Source organism: Orbilia oligospora (assembly GCF_000225545.1).
Source record: "Orbilia oligospora ATCC 24927 unplaced genomic scaffold scaffold00006, whole genome shotgun sequence".
Classification (NCBI taxonomy): Eukaryota; Fungi; Ascomycota; class Orbiliomycetes; order Orbiliales; family Orbiliaceae; genus Orbilia; species Orbilia oligospora.
The window spans coordinates 1,479,725-1,495,180 of record NW_011645563.1 but is presented as its reverse complement, the minus strand read 5'-3'; the positions used below and the strand labels follow the sequence as shown (position 1 = coordinate 1,495,180).

General features: G+C 46.9%; 6 protein-coding genes across 6 annotated transcripts; 4 read left to right on the top strand and 2 right to left on the bottom strand.

The window, feature by feature from the left end:
* Window positions 1-570: 570 nt before the first annotated feature.
* Window positions 571-1,079, top strand: AOL_s00006g459 (uncharacterized protein; the record flags this gene model as incomplete). The annotated part of the gene is made up of 2 exons (XM_011119768.1): window positions 571-621; window positions 708-1,079. 2 exons carry the CDS (start codon window positions 571-573, stop codon window positions 1,077-1,079), a joined length of 423 nt encoding a protein of 140 aa, XP_011118070.1.
* A 417-nt stretch (window positions 1,080-1,496) lies between these two features.
* On the top strand, window positions 1,497-2,454 carry AOL_s00006g458 (uncharacterized protein; the record flags this gene model as incomplete). Its single annotated transcript, XM_011119767.1, has 2 exons — window positions 1,497-2,036; window positions 2,143-2,454. The coding sequence occupies 2 exons, from the start codon at window positions 1,497-1,499 to the stop codon at window positions 2,452-2,454; spliced, it is 852 nt and encodes a 283-aa protein (XP_011118069.1).
* Window positions 2,455-2,601: 147 nt separating this feature from the next.
* Window positions 2,602-3,930, bottom strand: AOL_s00006g457 (uncharacterized protein; the record flags this gene model as incomplete). Its single annotated transcript, XM_011119766.1, has 1 exon — window positions 2,602-3,930. One exon carries the CDS (start codon window positions 3,928-3,930, stop codon window positions 2,602-2,604), a length of 1,329 nt encoding a protein of 442 aa, XP_011118068.1.
* A 1,254-nt stretch (window positions 3,931-5,184) lies between these two features.
* AOL_s00006g456 (uncharacterized protein) lies at window positions 5,185-8,405 on the bottom strand (the record flags this gene model as incomplete). The annotated part of the gene is made up of 3 exons (XM_011119765.1): window positions 5,185-5,193; window positions 5,260-7,973; window positions 8,039-8,405. 3 exons carry the CDS (start codon window positions 8,403-8,405, stop codon window positions 5,185-5,187), a joined length of 3,090 nt encoding a protein of 1,029 aa, XP_011118067.1.
* A 135-nt stretch (window positions 8,406-8,540) lies between these two features.
* On the top strand, window positions 8,541-8,819 carry AOL_s00006g455 (uncharacterized protein; the record flags this gene model as incomplete). The annotated part of the gene is made up of 1 exon (XM_011119764.1): window positions 8,541-8,819. One exon carries the CDS (start codon window positions 8,541-8,543, stop codon window positions 8,817-8,819), a length of 279 nt encoding a protein of 92 aa, XP_011118066.1.
* Window positions 8,820-9,943: 1,124 nt separating this feature from the next.
* On the top strand, window positions 9,944-15,001 carry AOL_s00006g454 (uncharacterized protein; the record flags this gene model as incomplete). The annotated part of the gene is made up of 7 exons (XM_011119763.1): window positions 9,944-10,132; window positions 10,335-11,320; window positions 11,377-11,849; window positions 11,906-12,953; window positions 13,014-13,625; window positions 13,690-13,929; window positions 14,002-15,001. The coding sequence occupies 7 exons, from the start codon at window positions 9,944-9,946 to the stop codon at window positions 14,999-15,001; spliced, it is 4,548 nt and encodes a 1,515-aa protein (XP_011118065.1).
* Between the last annotated feature and the right edge of the window lie 455 nt (window positions 15,002-15,456).

Genomic DNA, 15,456 nt, shown 5'->3' with positions numbered 1-15,456 from the left:
AGCACAATAGCTTCCAGCTATCAGGTGAAGCTAGTAGGTGGTTAGAAGTTAAGAGTACTCTTAAATCATCAATTGCCAATGGGACACTCCGAAAAGTACTAAGTACCTGACAATGCAAGATCAATAGAGGTTCCCTGGTTGCTAGGATTGGCTAGTGGCGTTGTGGCGCTGTCTCTTAGCCAATCATAACCATATTTGGGCACCAAATTCGGAAAGCCTTCCGGAATACCACGGTCTCAACACAACTCAGGATCTCTACGTACTTCCGGCCGACACAACTCGGGATAGGGTTCGGTAGATTTGTTGCCAAGGACGAGGAATCCAGAATCCATCCACACCAAAGTAATAAGGATCTAGCATCTATATAACACGTTGGAAAAGGCCACTTGTGAATAGGAACCATGCCATAACGTGGCAGATATTTCGTCTAGCTACTTCCTCTACTTCCATTTCTTGCATTTAAACGAATTTGCATATGACATAACGGCTTCGCGTCTTTTTTTTGCCAGATTGTACTAGGTATACACATGTAAGCGCCTGTCCGCTGAATCCCGCGAACCTGCACCTGCAATGTCCGGGTTCCTGAAACTTCCGAGCGAGCTCACCGACGAGATTTTCGGCGTAAGTTACCAATACATTTACGAATTAATAATACTCCCAAGACTACGAACTGGGTTTGATATTAGTATACTAATGTTTAAGTTTAGCGAATTTCTCGAATCGATCTTTACAACACCAGCTTAACATGCCGGGGGCTCTATGAAAAAAGCATCTCTAGTATCAATCGATTTCTCAAGATCACTGTTGTTACTAGTACTAGGATTGATGAGGCCCGTGCGAAAAAAATATTCTCAAGAGCTTTTACGGATGTTTCACTCGAGTACCTTCGAGAACTCGAGGTCGGCGGTGACCTCAAGCAAAAAAATGGTCGTGGAATCGAGCCAAGGCATATTTATGTCGCACCGAGCCTAGAGATTGGGGGAAACATTTCGGGATGCAATGTGGAAGCCATGCTTAATCAAAATCTGCGCGATTTTCTGTCCCGACTACCGCCTCAACAGCTTAAGAAATTCTCGTAGGTCTTTCAAGTTAGAGAATCCACCGATATGATACAGAGTTTTGGTTTCTAGCTGCTAACTAGATTTATGGCTTGGGATATTAGTTGTTCCCCGTATCGGGATCTGAAAGAATCTTCAGATGACAAATTCTTTGAGCCGCAGACCCTTTCGGCACTCTTTTCTCCAGGGAACATGTTAACGACACTAAATCTTACCTTTTCCTATTCCCTTAGCTCAGATTGTAGTGTATTCCACGTCCCACACCTCACCTCATTTACCTTCCACGCAGAAGATTTCACTACTCATTACCACAGTATCTTCAGCATTCTCTATAGCTGCCAAAAGGTCTTAAAAGAGTTAAATTGTAACAACCTGCGATATCAGAGCAGACGCAGAGGAAGAATACCACCAAGTAGGGTCCACGAGGCCTTATTTTACATGGATGAAGGATTCGCTAAGTGGAAAGGGTGTACTAAATGCGGGCAGGATAACCCACCATCAATCCCGGCGAAGAGGAGGATTAGGCTGACCAAACTGAAAGTATGGCGAGTCGATGGGGTGGGTCATATGATGACCGACCTGTTTGGACCATATAACCTGGTACAAGACTCACCTTTGGTAGATGTTGAGGTTGCAATTGGGGCGCTTGCATTCGTCAACCTTGCGGTCTCCGAGGGTGGGACATTACAGTTTCAGCGATTGTTACAGTGTGCTAATGGAACGAGGGGGTCACCGGATAGCGATGGGCTTGGGGAATATTTTCGGCATACGAAGGGTTTGGTGAAAGTTACGTTAAGCTTTCATCAAAATTTGGGGTTTGACTGGTTGGAAGCATTGGAGGGGTCTGCTGATACGCTAAAATATTTGCATTTAGCCAGCGTGTTCGGGGATATGATGTTAACGGAGGATGAGATTGAGGGGTTAGGCAAGTCATTGCAAAAACTGGAGATGCTGACAGTTAGCTCGAGTCATGATTTGGTAAGGATTCTCGATATCTTCTTCGCCAAATTGCCTTAGTTTCTACGCCTAACTAAAGGCCAACTATATATATATACAGCTAACATACGTAAACTCAATTATCTAGCCGGGTTGCGTCCTTAACTTTGAAAGTTTCCCACGCTTAAGATATTTCGGAAATCGGGCATACTCATATCTTAACGCAGGCGCCACAGAGAGGTTTCGGGATCTCATACAAATGAGATTCACCAAAACTGGCTTTTCGAGCCCACTTCGCCTTATCCGCTTTAGACTACCGGGACAAAACTACTTAATTGAGAGGGATTCTGTTGATGGCGTTGAATTTGACGGAAATACCAATGTTAGGATTAGAATTATTGAGGATTGGATAGTTCCTGAGGTTTTGAGGGGCTTTGGAGATGTTCCGAGGTTTGGATGAGTCGATTTGACTTTAGAACTTCCGTAGTATAGTATCATAATATTTAATAGATGATATCATAAAAGGGCACAAATAGTATTAAAACAGTACTGGTGGGTGGACACTCCGATATCGCTGGAAAAGTGAAAGAAAGAGTGGAGTGGTTTATCAATCAGTCTTCCTCTTTTTTTCTAAAGCAGGAATGTCCTCTTCATCTTCATCAATAACGATTACTTCCTCATCTTTCCTTTTCCCTGATTCAGAAACTAGGTCTAGGCTAATATGCACACCTGGCACTGCATCCTCATTTCTACGACTAGCAACCTTAGGCGCCGATTCTTGACCAGTATTCTCCCTGATCTCGTCAGTTGCCTGTGCCGGTTGCGTCGCGGAATCTCCCTCCAACCCTCGAAACGGGGCAGGATTTGCCAAACGTTCGATCCCAAGTATCTCCTGTATCCCTTTTAATACTTCTATATTGAGGATACTTTCTAATCCACTTTGTAATTGTTCATACCCCCAAGGAAGATATGTAAATGGCAATGGCATCGTTGGTAATACCAGTGGTAGATACCCCGCACGTTGAGGTTGTTGCGCCCGTGTATTCTCAGCGGGTGGTTTTTGGCCAGCCTGGTCATTATCATTCCCTTGAAGGTTTCCTTCAGCAGATGTGGAAGGTGCAGAAGTCGATTCCGGTTGAAAATATTCACTGACAACGGCTGGGTTTGCAATCGCCGGCACCCTGCGATTTACGGCAGACGGAGGTCCATCGATCGCCTGCTTTTCCGCAATACGTTTATACCCTTTCAAAGCCTCCTCTTCATCTCCCATACGTTCAGGATTAATAAAAAACTCCAATAAAAGCCTAACATAATCATACAATGCCGACGTAGAGATCAGGTGATCCGCTATACCCCCATCGACATACTTAACCCTTCTTTCATCTCCCAAATGTCTTATCCTTTTCCAAGTCCCCGCCCCATCCCACCAATAAACACCGGGTTTCGATTCGGACTCCCATAATAATCCATCGAAAAATCTAACTTCCTCCACAGGATCAATAGCACGATAAAATTTCCCGTTGGTTTCAACTCCAATCCCCTTCAGGTCGAAAAGGTGAATACCTTCCAATTTATTCTGATCGGGGAGTAATAATATATCCGGCACATGAGTCCCGATTTTCACAGACTCTCTAGAATTGGGGTTCTTAATCCCACAATAAGAGTTCGCGTAGATTGCGACGCCGCGGGCGATAGTGGTCCCCGGACGGTTATAAAGAGCAACAGCATCGATGACGACAGGTTTATTCCTATTATTTTGGTTCGGAACACATTCCGTCAAACTGTTAATTTCTCGAAGCCAGGATGTTGAGACGGGTTTGTTATTCGCGGTCCATCTACGGTCTGACCGAAGGGTTAGGAGGTACCAGCATGAGACTTTGGAGGTTAAGATGAGTATTGAAATTGAGAAGAGAGGTGGAAGTAGGTGAAAACGCATGGCGATCAATAACACCAATCAGCGGATATGATTAGTAAATATCAAGATAGATGTATTCATGTAGTCGTTAACGTGACATTCACGGGCTGTGCCAATCGAACCGAATGAGACACATGGAGCTCGTTTAATGTTATCCACTCCCGGGCCCATAATATCTCTCGTGCTCACCGCCTAGGCCGCAATGGCGGAAGGGAAAACTCGCTCACCCGCTTATTAATTGGTCACTAGGTACCAAGAAACACGACGAGTACCCGATACTATCATAGCGCAGCCTCAGACAGTCTCAGGGCCGCCAACACTCGAGTACTCCAACGATGGTACCATGGTGTAACTAGCTAGCTCGTCACAAATATCCCCGTTAGTCTACTAGCTTTATGTACCACTACAACTCGCACCCACGTTGTGGGCGCACAATCCCATATGGTCTCATAACCAGCGTCACAACATCAAACAAAGCCAACAAGTTATAAACGTTACTGTACCACCCGCTGCTAGCGACATATGCATCGCATTATGCATAAGTATGTACCACGTCCCGCATGGAACAATTACTTGGTCATACTAACACACAAACATAAACTAACAGCAACCTTCCCGGTCGTTCTGCACTCACACCCTGGGCACACCCGTTTTAGGACGTTCAAGGGGTCCAAATACGGGAACACTTGCCAAATTCGATAGAAATGTTGTATTATTTTTCACGGTTGTGTTGTGTTGGACGGATATGCAATGAAACCATGAAAAGTGTCAGCTCCAACCTGCTGGTACCTCATCATCCTTGATGATGAGGTTGTTGTCGAACGATTGTGTAGAATCTTGTTGGAAATAGTCCCAATTCCCGGGTTGAGAGGTTTAGGGGAGAGATAAACCGTGCGCATGGCTCTAATCCGGACGTTTCGGGGACGCTCCTGGCGGCCACGGGTGTCCGTCCATCTCTAATCTGTTGGTCTATTATATTAGCATCCGACTTAGTGCGCAAAGCAATATCCATGTGATATACAGAAATTGCATCCTGGGATTTTTCTGGGTGGATCCATAGCTGGGTACGAAATAAAGTAACTGATAAATTGGAAAAGTAAATTAGGAAAATAGTAAGTATTATAACTGCGTTCAACGAGCAAGGGGCAAGGATATCCCTAGACGCAGAAAAAAGAGAGCGTTATCAACGTGGAAATCTACAAGGCACGATATGAGCAACATGCAAGGACAAATTGGCAGTCTGACATCCCCCTGAACCAGCTTCAACTTCAAGGTTCAGTTTTTCTAAAAAAAACTGGTTAGTTCGTGTTATCGTCGAGATAATTATAACTGATCTGAATCCTAACTTACCATACTAAGTTGAATGGCCAACTCTAAGTCTCTGTCGAACTGGTCATCACTTTCCCTTCTGCTACTTCTCCCGGGAGTGTCAGTAGCGGGTACACCCACAATCGCCGCTTTTCCCTTTCCCTTGCCTTTTTTCCCCTTTGCGAACTTGATAGGAATTTCCAAACCACCGGGTGACGTAGTGTTACTTTCTAGGTCAAAGGATTCCTGCAACGCCTTCGCTAAGGCTTCGTCATCGTTTGTGGTCCCGGTGATTTCGGGTTCCGGCTGTTCATTTTCGATCCAACCTCCAGGACTACTAGACCCTTCCGAAACTCTTCCGCTAGCGCTGCCCCCAGTGCTTTCACTGTAAACCCACACTTCCTCCTCACCATCCCCAAATCCTTCCCCATAACTTCCACCTCCAAAGCTACTCTCCCCACAATCTTCACCGCTTCCCACGAGACCCCTTTCCTTCTCAAATGACTCCTCGCTAATCATCATTGCATACATAATCATCTCCTCTTCTGTCATACCCTCCCCAACTCCAAATCTTTGCGCCATTTTTGTCTTTGTCTTTTCATCCTCCCACTTAATTTTCTGAATTCTTTCCCTTTCATCAATGATGTCCCTGCCCAACGGGGTCTTCGGCGAATTCGTCCCTCTCCCTCGCCCACTCAAATGGGAAATCCCACCTGCTCTCGCATTCTTTTTCCTCCGCCGTGCACTGCTGTTTTCTTGAACCTTTTCTACTGAGGAGCTAAAACTCCAGCTGCGGATATGTGTTCCTAATGCAACTATTCCTCTCAGTTGTGTTGCATCCGGGTCTAAGAATATAGACCTGGCCGCGAACTGGTTCTCGCCAATTCCGTGTACCGAGGTTGCAGCTTGTGCTAAGCGGCGCCTTGCACGTGTCGAGAATCGGCTATGAATTGCCCTGATAGGCTCAGAAAGCGAAACGAGCGGGTCCCAAGCCTGAACCAGCCCATCTGTACCGCCATGAACAAGGTAGAGAGATGATAGTGCGAGGCTAGATATAGACGGAGAAGCCGTGGAGATAGTGTGCAAGGGAGGGAGGGATATGATTGAAGAGGAGATTGGGTGACGTGCATTATAAACATGAACAGTCCCCGTATCTGTTCCGATTGCGAACAATCGAGAAAGCTGACCGGCTACCTTCAGGGGGGATGATGTCGACGGCTGGTTTTTAGTTCGGGTGAGAATCGAATCTTCATTTGGTGAAAGCAGGGCTAGGTTCGACATATCGATAGCGATAGCCGTGATAAATGCCCAGTCTTTGTTAGTGTTTTTTGGGATTGATAGTTCCAGTTTGTGCCATTCGTCTGGCGGTTCAATCTCATCAGAGGGTCTAGGGACAGGTTCTTCTACTTGTTTGTGGTACCCACGGCCATAGACATTTTTTATAAAAACTTCCGAGATTAGCTCTTCCCGGACATTGTCCAAAACCCGAGTGAACTTGGCAAGCTCGGCCCTTTGTTTGCTAGAGTTCGGACCCTCCTCACCACCTTTGCGGCCAAATATGAAGTTCTGTCCTCCAAAATCGGCCTCGACGAAGTAGTCAAGCCCCCAATGGTCGGAATACGTGACCGCCATAACGTCTTGGTCTGCATGCATCAAAGTGTTGTGATCTTGCATAATTTCCATATCCGGAGCACCAACTTCAGGTGCAAGGATGCCAAATCCAACAGGTGAGTCGTCTTTCTTCGTCGCTGGAATATAATACCAAGGCGTAAATTCCTGCTGTGGCTGTTCCCCCATGTTACGACCGAGCGCCAGCAACCTATTCGGCAGTTTCCCTTTCATGTACCACAATTCCCCGAGGGCATTGACAACGATGCACCAGATCCTATTCCGGCGCTCTCGAGCCTTTGTATACCCGTCGTCGATGCGGATTTCAAGAATAGGGATGCCAGGACAAATCAGGAAGGACATCCATCTATTTGTGGAATCCTGAAACTGGACAACGCCCTTCGAACTTCCACTAGCACTAACAATCCTGTTCCCCGATGTGTTCACGAGTGTATCCTTTTTCGAAATCCAGGTACAAGTGATCGCGGCGTCCGGGCCATGCTCATTAACGAATCTGATCGGAGGGAGGGGTCCATTGGCCCTCTCTACAAAGAAAGAAGGGAAGCCAATCCTGGCATCCCCTATAATTTGTCCCCTCGATTCGGATAAGTCCAGAGCACCGATTCCGTCGGGTGATATGTACTGTAGCCCAAAGGAGGCATATCCCGGATGCCCCCGCTGCTCAACTTCAACATAGCCTGTCCTCGGATCCGAGTAACTGTATAAGCCTGTATATTGTGAAGCGGCAATCACTCTGTTTCGTGAGAAATCGGCATGCAGATGGGTGATGGTTGATTCGTGGAGTTTCGGATTATAGGTTATCATGGAGAAGTTCGACGGATTGTTCGACGAACTAGGCTTGATCCCTGAATTGACGTACGGTCGCCCTCGCTTGAGCGAACGAAGCAGCTGAGTCCTAAGAATATACTCGCTACGGTGAGTGCCTGTGTTGGACAGCCGAGTAAAATAGCGAGCGGCTGCGGGGTAAGCATCCGAGCCCGAATGAGTATTATGCTGAGGAAAGTAGCGAGAAAAGGCATCTTTCCAGGCATGTGGCGAGGTTACGAGGGCATGAAAACGTCGCGAGACGAAAGACACGCTCGTCAACGAGACAGGGTCCAAGAAGGATAACGTGTGTGTAAGGACCTCTAGGGATATTGTTAGACAGAATGCTACCAAACCAGTCAAACATATGCCAAGCCTATAACAATACCATTTGGAAGTCTAGTGATATAAATCTCGCCCTTAACATTGGGACACTTGAATTTCTTGTTTACTATTGATTTGCCCTTTCGGTCGGGCGACGAACGAGACGAGCTCAGAAGTTGTGTAGGCTCCGATCCATTGGTCTGTACTCCGATATTTTCATTCTCTTGTCGGCTAGGGAGTCCGTTCGGCTGGTCATCTCCTTCTCCAGCTGGCGAAGAAGTGGGACTCTCGACACCAAACCCTGATAAGGAGTGGTGAGGAGGGAGAGAACCTGACGGGTAGATTCCATGTTGGTCGGGGTTTGGCTGGGTGGCTGGGAGAGATTGTTGGTTCGGAGCGTTCGGAAAAGTCGTGGATGGCGCAGATTGCATAAAACAGAGGGGAAGGAAACCGATGGGAAAGGTAGTTAACAGTGACCAGGCCTTGAAGCTCGCTGGGGTCACCGGAAGGGTCTTGGGAAAGCTGAAGAGCGAGTAGGAAACGGCTATGGCGGTAGAGGACGTCAGATGTCGGATACGACGAATTCGATGCGGGGAAGCTGCGATTGTGATGGCGATGGCGATGAGGAAGAGAAAGAGGAGGAGAAGAGGAAGAGGAAGAGGAAGAAGAAGAGGGAGATTAGAATCGGAATTGGGATGAGAGAGGGAGATAAGGCCAGCGGGGAGATTGCGACACCACCAAGAACAACAACAACCCCACAACACATCAACACAGGCAGCGCCGCTAACAACGGCCGCCACACCCCAACTCGCAGCCATCAGATCGGATCAGATCAGACCATGTAACTATGCAGATGTAATCGATAAATCGAGAAGAAATTTAGTCTCGAGAGGGTCGGATTCGTAGTCTCGAGGGGATTGATATTAATTGAGGTTACAGAATGGATATATCTCTACTATCACATGGTAATCAAAAGTAACTCGAAAGAAGTATTTCCGGTGGGAACATCTAGGTGAATATCAACTATGAGTCAGGGCCGGCATTCAAAACTAGGTTTATGACCTCTTCTCCCAAATTGCTAGCTGGAGAGGTATATAAGTACTACTAATAGGTTAGGTAGTAAGTAAGTGCAGCGTATGAACTCAGGCAACTGTCAGTCGGCGTTAAGCAGCGCTTGCCTTACCAGGAGGCTCACAAGTCCGATCTCACGATACCTTGCACCTTTCCTTTTCCTTTTTTTTTTTTTTCTAAATTTTTTTATCTAAAATTTTAAGCCTTGCGGCCTCTTAGCCATCAAACGCGTTCAAACGCGTCTCCCAATTGACTACGTGATTGCTGTATTTAGAAGTAGTAGACACTATATTGTCTAATAGAGTACTTATAAAATAGAATCTATAGAATCTCAAAAGTATTCCAACTAATTGTAAAAATACAATTATCTAGAAAATAGAATCTATAACAGCTGAGATTCTAAGTTAAGTAAGATGTTGGTAGTGAATGTTTGTCCAAAGTTTCCCGCTTGAAGAAATCTGGCGAAAATTGTTCTTTTCGCCCGCCACTTTTTCTTCTTCAACTTTTTCTCATTCTCCTTTTTTTTGGTCTTTCTGTCCTCCCTCATCGTCCTCCGTAGATTCATCTCTCCTCACATTAACCCCCGGAGCCCCCGAAATCAGCTCTTCTTCCCGTCCCCAATTACATCCTCTACTCGATATCATCTTTCGACATCATTCTCCTCGTCTTTTTTTGGAATTGTGTTGATTCTCTCGTCGCTGGGTGCCCAGCCAGTCCCTGTCCGGGGACAACCTGAAGTTCAGCTTAATTTAAACTCGAGTTTCGTCGCTGGAGCCTCGTCCGTTCAACCACGGCTTGTCTACCCGTCTGATTTCAAGACAGAACTGCAAGTTACTATCCGGCCTGGATCTATCTAGATCCATCATATCGGACAAAGACTTTTGTCTCTCTCTCAAGCATGTTCAGTCCTTTCGGCAATAGTCCTGCTGCTGCTGCGAATCCGCCTCAGTCGCCATCCGAACCGCCTGGAGCTCCTAGCTCTGGTCCTGTTGATAGATCGAGAACTGCATCACCAACAAAACCGGGACAAGGAACTCTGTTGACAATTCAAGGCAAAAAAATGGCTGCTGCTAGATCTAGAGCACAGGTAAGGATCATGTTTCGCATCCTCGGATTTCATTATCACCATTGGCTGTTGCTGCTGCAGGAACCCTTCTCTGTGTAGCCTCATGGCCCAAAACATCCAAGTCTTTGTCCTAAAACGCGTGAGCTTGCAGATTGCAAAGAATATGCTGGAATGGAAAGAGACAGAAGACTCAGATTGCTAATACTTGATTCCTTTAATACAGACTCCTACGCTAGAGGCCTCCTCGGCTGACACATCGCTCAATATTGATTCAGCAGAAGCTGGCAATGGCAATGTTATCACGGCCTCAAGCCAGAACCCTGTTTTAGCTACCCCCACATCTGAGCAGAAGGACGATAACGGCTATCACTCCTCTTCCCACTCTGACAGAGGTCCCCAAGGCGACTATCATCCTTCTTCTCACTCAGAGCCGGACGACGAAGAAGAAGAGGACGAAGGTTCAGAGTTCGAATCAAAGAAACCGCAATTCATTCCGATCAGAACAACAATCACAGCCGCTCCAAGTCCACAAAAGCCCAACCAAGTAGGCACACCACGAATGATGATAAAACGAGTCTCAATGACAAACGTCACCACCTCACCAATCTCTGGAAGCAAATACGTCAACGTCCCCGGGGTCTTGATCGGCAGTCGAACTTTCCGTGACCGATCTAACATAAGGAAACCCATCTCATTTGAAACCATGCCGGTAGCCGTCTCTAAGAGACGCGGTCTCTCAAAGAGAGAGCAAATCAGAAGAAGTAGACAGGAAGAGAGGAACGAACGATTCGCCATCGCACCAAAGAGGCAATCACTCAGTCGGAACGCGAAGAACACAGCCCAAGGACGATTTAAAGAAGAACTATCAGATTACGACGACCTCTTCTCCTCGGATGAAGGATCCGGAGCGATGTCAGGTGTAGGCAGTGATGAAGACGAAAGGCCAAAGAGGAGGACAGCATCTTCAAGAGCGGCCCCTAAGAGAAGTATCTTTGAGGAACCCGAGAACGAAGACATGACCAGGGCCCAGATACGCGCCGCTCTCACAGCTGAAACCGCTCGACGACGTAGCAACTTCCTTATCACTCACAAAGACACTTTCCAGCCGTTGGTTGGCGATAGCAACTACCTAAAGAAGCTCGAGGAAGAATATGGCAGCACCGTCGAATCACCGATTCCGTTCGAGCTATTAGAAAGCCAGCCCAAAGAGTGAGTCTCTACACCCCATTAAAACTTAGTTCTACCTCAACGCTAACAACTCATAGGATCCAAGCTACTATGAAACCTTACCAGGTTGAGGGTCTCTCCTGGCTTCTTTGGTTAAATAAGAATGGCCTTTCAGGTATCCTGGGGGACGAGATGGGTCTCGGAAAAACCCTTCAGACGTTATCCCTATTCTCCTTTATCTCTTCCCAGGCTGCTAGCGAAATCGACAAATCGCACCCACATCGACCTTTCCTCGTTGTCTGCCCATTGAGCGTCCTTACAAGTTGGGTCAACGAAGCGAAAAAGTTTGTCCCACATTTACGAGCTATGCGACTTCACGGACCGATCAAAGAGCGTATGCGGTTGAAGCGACTGGCTGAGAAGGGCCTAGAGAGCGGCAAGGACGGAAGCGAAAACCCAGTACATCCAGAAAATCCCAAGCGTGGCTGGGATATCATCGTTACCTCGTACGACACCTTCGTAGCCGAGAAAGTCTGGTTCAAAAGGGCCTTTATTTGGCGATACGTTGCTTGTAAGTTGCCCACTTCGGATAATTATAGAAGCTTCAGCTAACCTAGAGCAACCCAGTGGACGAGGGGCACCAGATTAAAAATTCCGAGACGTTATCTTCCCAGTCTCTTCAATCCATTAACGCTGAATACCGTCTGATCCTCACCGGTACCCCTATCCAGAACAACTTGTTCGAACTTTGGTCTTTAGTTCATTGGCTGTATCCCGAAGTGTTCACTAATCGTACATGCGACGAATGGCGTCAGGCCTTTGATCTAACTCGCGGGAAAGTTGACACCAGCTTTGTTGACTGTTCTCGCAATTTGTTGGAGCTTATCATGAAGCGGCGCACAAAACAATCCCCAGGAATCAGTCTTGGCATTCCAGACAAGGAGGAAGTCATCCTCTACGTCCCGCTTTCACCCATGCAGAGGATGTGGTACACAATGATCCTTACAAAACTAGACAATCCTATGCTCGAGCGTCTCTTTAAAAACTCCAAGGATAAAGAGTCCGTAGATAAAACCGCCGCCAAAGAAGAGGCTAGACGACTCGACAATGTCGAAATAAGGGTCGACAACGATGGCGAGGAGGTCACTATCAAGGCGGACAATGAAGAATGGAACGAAGTGCAGGAGGCCGTCAAGAAGAGCATTGAGCAGGTCAAATCCGACCCTTCGTGGCGCAAACTCATGAACATTCTTATACAACTCCGCAAAATTTGCAACCACCCCTATCTCATCCCTGCCGCAGAGCCTGAGCCGTACCAACTTGGACAGCACATCATCACCGCATCAGGAAAGTTCATGGTTTTGGAGAAACTTATCAGACAACTAGTTATCTTACAAGGCCGTAAGGTGTTGATATTTTCCAACTTTACAAAAACGCTAGACATCTGTGAAGAGTTTTTACAAATCATTGGCGGCGATGGCTCTCAATTCGAGTACTTGCGATTGGATGGATCGACAGGCCGGGCGCGCAGAAATCTTAGTATCAGACTGTTCAACCAGGCCGGATCTCCATACAAGGTATTCTTGATTTCGACCAAAGCCGGTGGTTTGGGTATCAACTTGACGAGTGCGACAGAGGTGGTCATGATCGATGCTAACTGGAACCCACAAGCCGAGTAAGTGCCCACAATTCCCTCGATTCTTTTTTCATAATCCCATCCTAACATACCCGATAGCTTGCAAGCAATGGCAAGATCGCACCGTATCGGCCAAACCAAGAAGGTAACTGTCTACAAACTTGTTACACAAGGTACGGTAGAAGAGCAAATGATTGGACGTATCCAGAAGAAGCTGTACCTGTCTGCCAAAGTTACGGAGTCGATGCGCGACATCCATGGCTCCAAAAAGCCAGCCGTTGGCCCCTCTTCTGTCGCGGACGAAGAAGACGACGCGCCTAAGTTTACTATGAATCAATTGATGACCCTCGTCCGACGTGGAGCTCAAGCGATTGCGCGACCCGAAATTGATCCAAAGGAAATGATGGCATGGGACTGGGAAACAATGTTGGAGAAATGCAAGAATTATACGGTTGTGGATCATGACGGAGATGACCAGGATGAAGATGAGACGACAAAGAAGGAACGCGAAGAGGAATGGTTGAATAGTGCTGAGAAGGTAGAGACAAGGCTTTTTGAGGGAAAGAAAATGGGCAAGGAAGAAATGGAGAAGCAAGTCAAGGCTGCTACAGAAGCCGAGCTGGATAGGAGCGACAGACGAGCAGGAAAGAATCGAACTGTCATGGTTGACGGATACGAGGTCTTGAAGGAAACAGTCGGGAACGATCAATGGTTCGTATTAGCCCATCCTAACGTCTAGCCTAGTAAAACTTGCTAAGAGTTCGATCGCATACAGGGAAGCAGTAGCTACCATGGCCGGGAAAGATCCTCGTTTGAAGGATCCACCAAAGCGAAAGAAGGCCAAGATCACCAATCAGGACTACTGCCAAGTCTGTACCGACGGTGGAGATATCGTCTGCTGTTCGAGTTGCCCACGTTCCTACCACTACGATTGTCTCGATGAAGAGCACAAGTACAAGAGTAATGGAAAAATGCAGTATCATTGCTCGCAGCATGAGTGCCACGACTGTGAACAGTACGCATATGCCCCTTATTATCAGACCTCAGACCTCGCAGCCTGCTTACTAACAAAATCTCGAATGTATAGGAAAACATCAGACGCTGGTAACATGCTTTACCGATGCCGCTTCTGTGAACGTGCTTACTGCGAGGATTGCCTCGACTTCGATAACGCTAAACTTATTGGAGACGAAATCCTGGAATACCAACTTCTCGATTACTATGCCATTCCACAAGCCTTCTATGTTGAATGCCACAATTGTGTTGAAAGTCGAAAGGATCCCGAGTACAATGCTACCTGCCTTAACATCATCAGGGAAGCAGAAGAGGAGCGCGATCGAAGACAGAAAGTAAAAGAGGAAGAAGTCGCCGAGGCGAAGAAGAAGGCTGAGAAGATGGAGGTTGAGAGCATGACGGACGGTACGACAATTGCCGGTGGAAGTAGTGGAATTATCACGCCTGCTGGGGAAGTTGACGGAGACAACAACGTCATCATAGTGGATGCCGATGATGTCGATTCGACTGAGACCACGGGCGGAAAGAAACGAAAGACGAGGGGGAAAGCGGCGGTCAAGAAAGAGAATGTTAAGGTGGGAAGAGGCAAAGGTACTCGAAAGGGGAAGAAGGCAAATGTGGACGCTGAGGGGGAAGAAGGCGAAGAGGACGGTGGAGTGAAAGACGAGGGAGAAGAAACCGCGACCTCTACGATCAGTGCGAAGAAAAGCAGGGGTAAAGGGAAGAAACAAGAGAACGGGGTCAAAACCCCTCGGGGCCCTATGCCCAAAATATCAGTGCCAAAGAAGGGTGGAGAGGTCAATGGATCGGGACAAAAGGTCAAGCAAACTGGGTTGGACTCCTTCTTCTCGAAGAAACCAGCCATTGCTACCGCTGGCGTTAGAAGCAGCCCAAGAAAGAGAAAGGACGTCAATCAAAACCTTGGAGGAGACGAGATCAGTGGTACTTCCACACCCGTCAATGGAGCTAATGGGGGCGGTAGCGTGAGTGGTCGAAGCACCCCTAGCAGAGGTGCTAAGAGAATCAATGAAGGCGAAGAGGAGGTTAAGGGCAGGAAAAAGGTGAAGGTCTAAACCCAGCTATCTTCATGCTTCACAGCTGTGGTTAACATCTACACCCTGATTACCTTTATCCTTTTTTTTTCCCTTCCTTTTTTCCCTTTCTTATTCTTATCGCTGCCGTTCCGTTCCATATATCATTTTAATTATTAATTAGCTGGATCGTTTTTATACGAAGGTGTTTTGGTCATTGTTGCACACAGGGATTTAAAATATGGCTTTGCCGTGTGCTATGTATTCTTACAGGTGAAATAGAAATAGACGACGGACGGGTATTAAAACGCAATCAAAACGGGTATTTCTCTTATTATGATGATAATAACAATAATAATAACAATCCAACTGTACGGCAAGAATAAGTCTTTACTATATTCTTCCATATCGATCTATCTGAGCTTTCCGTCTCCGCGTTTTGTCAGGAAGAGCTGATTATGGAATTTCGGCAGCCTCATTCTCTGCCGTGTTGCGAC